Source organism: Buceros rhinoceros, unplaced genomic scaffold (assembly GCF_000710305.1).
Source record: "Buceros rhinoceros silvestris isolate BGI_N320 unplaced genomic scaffold, ASM71030v1 scaffold28943, whole genome shotgun sequence".
Lineage (NCBI taxonomy): Eukaryota > Metazoa > Chordata > Aves > Bucerotiformes > Bucerotidae > Buceros > Buceros rhinoceros.
Window position 1 is genome coordinate 23,289 of NW_010402318.1, and position 4,699 is coordinate 27,987.

Here is a 4,699-nt window from a genome sequence, read left to right on the forward strand (position 1 = left end):
GGCCTTTTCAGCTGCCACAGGGTCCTGCAGCGCTGCAGTGAAGAGCCCTGAGGAGCACAGCGTGGGGTGGGAGTGGGGAGGGGAGGAGAAATGTATTTGTCATGTCTTGTTTAGTCTTCTGCTTAATATGAATAAACAATGACTATATGCATGGTGAAGCCAACACAAAGAATTCAAAACTGACCAGACTGCTCTGCATATATATATTTAATTCAGGATTTTCTCCGAAATATACCTGACAGTGTTCTATCCTCAGACATGCACGGACTGTGGATGGAAGCTGTGGACACAGAAAATAGGGCACATAAGATTGAAGCTATCAAAAGGTTCGTAAAAGCCTTTGTAAAAGCTTCTTTTGGTGGGAGAAGGGGGAGCGTACGGCCCTAAGCATAGACTTGATCTTCTGGGAGACGCCTGGCCATGCTCCAGGCCACAGTAGAGCTATTGCTGATTGCCAGTGTCACTGGTCAGAACATTTTCTTTTCAGTGGTCTTTTAAGAACATTGTTAACATTTCTGACCCCAAAAAATGTCATTAGAAAATTCTTTTCTGATGACCAGCTCAAATTACCAGAACCAGCAAACTGAAAAAGCACAATAATTCATTTGGCCACCAGGAGCACATCAAATGTCAATGGAAGTAGACCCTTAACAACAGTAACTTTTTCTCACATGCACTGAATGAAGCTGATCATCATATGGGCAGTGAGAAGAACTAGCCCTGCCGTGACGGTGTCTGGGACCTTGAGGACAGCTTTTCTGCCTTGAATCTGCTGTTTTGAGCAGGAGTAGTGCATCAGCATCCCTTGGGATACGCAGTATATCAACCCTCTTCTCGTCAATGGCTCATCTTAGTTCTTGAGCCTTTGGCCCGGGCTGCCTTCCTCCGTTGTCTCCATAGCATGGGACACAGGCAGTGGCACTGTCTCTTGTGCCGCTGGCCTGGAGCTGTGTGCATCTCCTCTGGGCAGTCACTGTTTTCTTAAGGCATTATTCACTTCTACCCTCGTGCTCTGGGTGTAAGTCCCTTGGTCCCTCCAGCTCTGTGACCAGAGTGGGCAGGCAGTATGGATGTAAAGTTGTGGCTCTCACATGAGTTGGTGGAAGACAGTGACACAGTCTTACTTTATTATCAAACGTGGGTGTCTCAGGTTGCAGAAGGGCAGAAGGGGGCAAAAGTTGCTTTGGAAAGCAACTTCTGATACCTGAAAAGCACATTTTTGTGAACAGCTCTGTTTTCCTTTGTTCCCACCCCCTGAATAGTCTAGTCAACCAGCTTCCAGAGGCCAACCTCATCTTACTCAGACACCTCTTTGGAGTCCTCCATCATATTGAGCAGAATTCTGGCGTGAATCAGATGAACGCCTTTAACCTGGCTCTGTGCATAGCGCCCAATATGCTGTGGCTACCAAGTCCCACTGGGCCTGAAGAGGAGAGCAGGTCTACGAAGAAGGTAATCTGTCATGGGTTTGGTCTTCCCCTTTTACTGCTTTTTACGGGCACTGTTTTTGAAGGAATAGGATCAGCGACAGTGCTGGCTGAGTGGCAGCTGGGCTGCGTCCTTTCTCCTGCGCAGCTGTTCCCGTGCTGGAAGGGGAATTTAGCCACTCGGTTTGCTCAGGGTGGAAAGGGAAGCTGTGGTTGGTTGCTTCACCTGATGAACTTCCCATATGGTCAGGCAAGCACAAGGCAGATGAGGCAGCTGAAGTTAGACACTGCCACTTCAGCTGGGTCTAAAGCCATCTTGCAGAGACAAAGTAAGCAATGAGCATAGTGCACCGGAGGGGAGGAAGGCTTGCTTGTGGCTTACAAGGAGTTATCAGTAGTAAGGGAAATGGTAGAACGTGCTGTACCTGGCTCGCTGTACCCGGCTCGCTGTACCCGGCTCGCTGTACCAGTTCATGTAGCTCATATCCTTGCCCAAGGTGTAGTTCATACAGACACATCGCCACATTCTTGAGTAAAAGGTTCTCTAGGAAATTACATCTTTGTCAAAGAAAAAGGGCATTTCTGGGACTGATGTGCCTTGTGCGTATTTATCCATGAAACTGACTTTAAATTGCGTCTTCGCCAGGTGGCCTTGTTAGTGCAGTTCCTGATTGAAAACTCCGGAGAGATTTTTGGAGGTGACATTGCTTCCTTGTTTCAGAGACTGGACAAAAAGAAGTCCAAAACCTCAGAGGAATCTCTGGGTAAGTTGGTGGTACTGTGTCTTCCAGAAAGGTTTAAAATCTTTTAACAGATAACACTTTTCCTTACGCAGAAGTGTGCTTTCTCTTCATGTCTTTTCCAAGGAAAAGCACTGAAAAACAGCTGGGTTTGGTTTTCCCTTTGCCTGTCAGGCATAGGCAGGAATCGAGGGCAAAGCAGAGGGCTGAGGTGCATCCCTTCAAATGCGTCACTGGGGATGGTTGTCTTTCTCTGTGGTTGCTGTTCAACCTGCTCCAGCCATCACAAGAAGTTAGTGTAGCCCTAGCAATGCCATGTCGCAGCAGTCTTTTCTTCCAGATGAGTTCTGTAAAGCTGAAGCGAATGGTTGAGCGAAGTGAGGTCAAGTTGTCTCTGTTAACTATCCTATGAATCAGGACTGTGGTCAAAGCTCAGGATTTCTGATATTGTTCCCAGTCCTGCTCTGGTCCCTGTGAAAATAAGGCATCATCTTTGCTTTTCTACGGACTTGATAGTATTTCCCTGCCTTGGTTGTCAGGTACTATGTCGGGTTAGGAGACATAGGCGACAAATTAATTTGTGTTCTCTGCCCCAGGTATAGGCTTGGCTCAGCATGATGATTCCTCTGACGAGCTAGAATTTTCTGCTTGTGACCCAGAAGGACCAAAGCACCAGCTGGTACCTGAAACAGATGCCATGTTTGAACCATCCAGCAGCTTGTTACTCGATGGGTATCAGGAAGACTGGGACTTGTTCAGTGAGATCACAGCCTGCTACCAAAGCAAAGCCCGGAAGAACACCAGCGCTGACAGCTATGACCTCCTGGAAGAGGAGGGCTCCTTCTGCTCCATCGGCTCAATACGCTCACTCAGCCCGGCCAGGGACCGGTGCTCATCAGAGCCCAGCGTGTGCCTCAGCTCCCAGCTTCCTGCTCAGAGCCACGAGCCGGTGGCCCGCCAGTCCAGCTGCGACGCCACCATCATGCACAGCCATACAGACTACATCCACAGGCTCAAGCAGCTGCAGGTGGAGAGCCAGAAGCTCATTGACGAAGGCTTAGGCCCTGGGGTTAACAAGGCCAGGCAGGACTTGTCGAAGTCGCCTCAGACCAACTCTCAGGTGAAGAAGCTCAGCCTTCAGAAACCCAGCCTGTCCAACAGGTCCAGCTTCTCTAGCCTGTCCTCTACCACCACCTCCCCATCTGCCTCCTCACTCAGCTCCTTGGACAGTGCTTTCTCCTACTGCTCAGAGTCATCAGCCATTAGTCCCACAGACGTCTCATCCCTGCCATTCATGTTTGGCACCTCTGCCAGGCTTCATGCTGTGTCCCCCAAAATTGCCAAGAGGTCCCCGAAAGGGTGGCACAAGTCCTTCACATCTCCTGTGCCTTTACATCCGTGTGACCTGGACAGTTTCCATGAGTATGAACCCAAGACTGCAGAGAGCAGTCATCGCTTTGGAGAAAGTTCTCCATCTGTCAGTGGAGCTGCTGTGGGAAGCCCATTATCTGACATTGACTGGGAAGAAGAAGAGAGACAGCTGAGTTGTGCAGCGGGCCCTGCCCCAGGGCTTAGGAGCCGGGATTATACCAAAGAGTTTGAACAAAACCCTGAGCTCCCGGCTGCCAGCCCAGCCAGTGAGAAATCCCCACAGACCAGCCACCAGCAGCACAGGGAGAAGGCTGCGAAGAAAGTGGAAATGAAAAGTGTTGATGCCTGCCCTTCAAGCCAGGAAAGCCTGAAGCGCACCAAGATCACTTTTTACGTGGCCCCAAATAAAGAGAGCTCCTGGGGGTCACCAGTGGAAGAGGAAGAGGAGAGATCTGTGGCAAACACCAGCAGCAGTGACTCGCCCAGCAGCAGCAGAGAGCAAAGCCCATCCAAGGGCTTGCAGACTGTGAGAGTCCATATCCCCCAGACAGTTTTCTACGGGCAGAATACCCCACTTGTCCTGCACTCCATCTCCAGACGCTGCCGCCACGAACCAATGCTCTCATCCCTGCAGGCAGAGCACAAAGAGAGCCCCCAAAGTGCCTCCACTCCTGAGAGGCTGGAGACCAAGCCAGAGGAAACGGCGCAGGCGCCAACCCAGAGCAAGGGCTTCAACACATTCAGCCACACCATCCGTATCATCCTCCCCGCCTCCATTCGGAACACCGTCAGGGAGTACTTCAAGCACGATGAAACAGGGCGATGTCCCACAGCTGAAGTGGAAGCGGTGGAGAATGAACTGCTTCGGAGCAGGGTGGAGTGGCTCAGGAGCCAGCCCCTGGCAGAGGTGGCCACAGAGGAGCGTGACACAGTGGCGTTTGCAGAAGAGACGTTTGTCTAGCGAGATGGATGGGGAAGAACTGAGTGTTCCTTTGTGTATGTGCAGCAGAAAATATTCTGTAAGATGTGATCAGGGTGTGAAGAATCTGTATTGGGCAGTAAGTGTAAAGTGACACTAATGTGTATGTAATATTGGAGGGTAACATTCACCTTGGCTGGAGGGGCAGGGGAGTCGTTCTTGTTTTTGCTCTACACCCTTTT

General features: G+C 50.4%; 1 protein-coding gene across 1 annotated transcript in view; it reads left to right on the plus strand.

Annotated features, from left to right (window-relative positions):
* The window catches only part of LOC104490339 (rho GTPase-activating protein 20-like), a 15,638-nt gene extending 11,139 nt beyond the window's left edge, over window positions 1–4,499 (plus strand). Inside the window, exons 11-14 of the mRNA XM_010132609.1 lie at window positions 217–326; window positions 1,263–1,452; window positions 2,074–2,191; window positions 2,764–4,499. Coding sequence (XP_010130911.1) covers window positions 217–326; window positions 1,263–1,452; window positions 2,074–2,191; window positions 2,764–4,499 — 2,154 coding nt within the window. The remainder of the gene's footprint in view (window positions 1–216; window positions 327–1,262; window positions 1,453–2,073; window positions 2,192–2,763) is intronic.
* The last annotated feature ends 200 nt before the right edge of the window (window positions 4,500–4,699 follow it).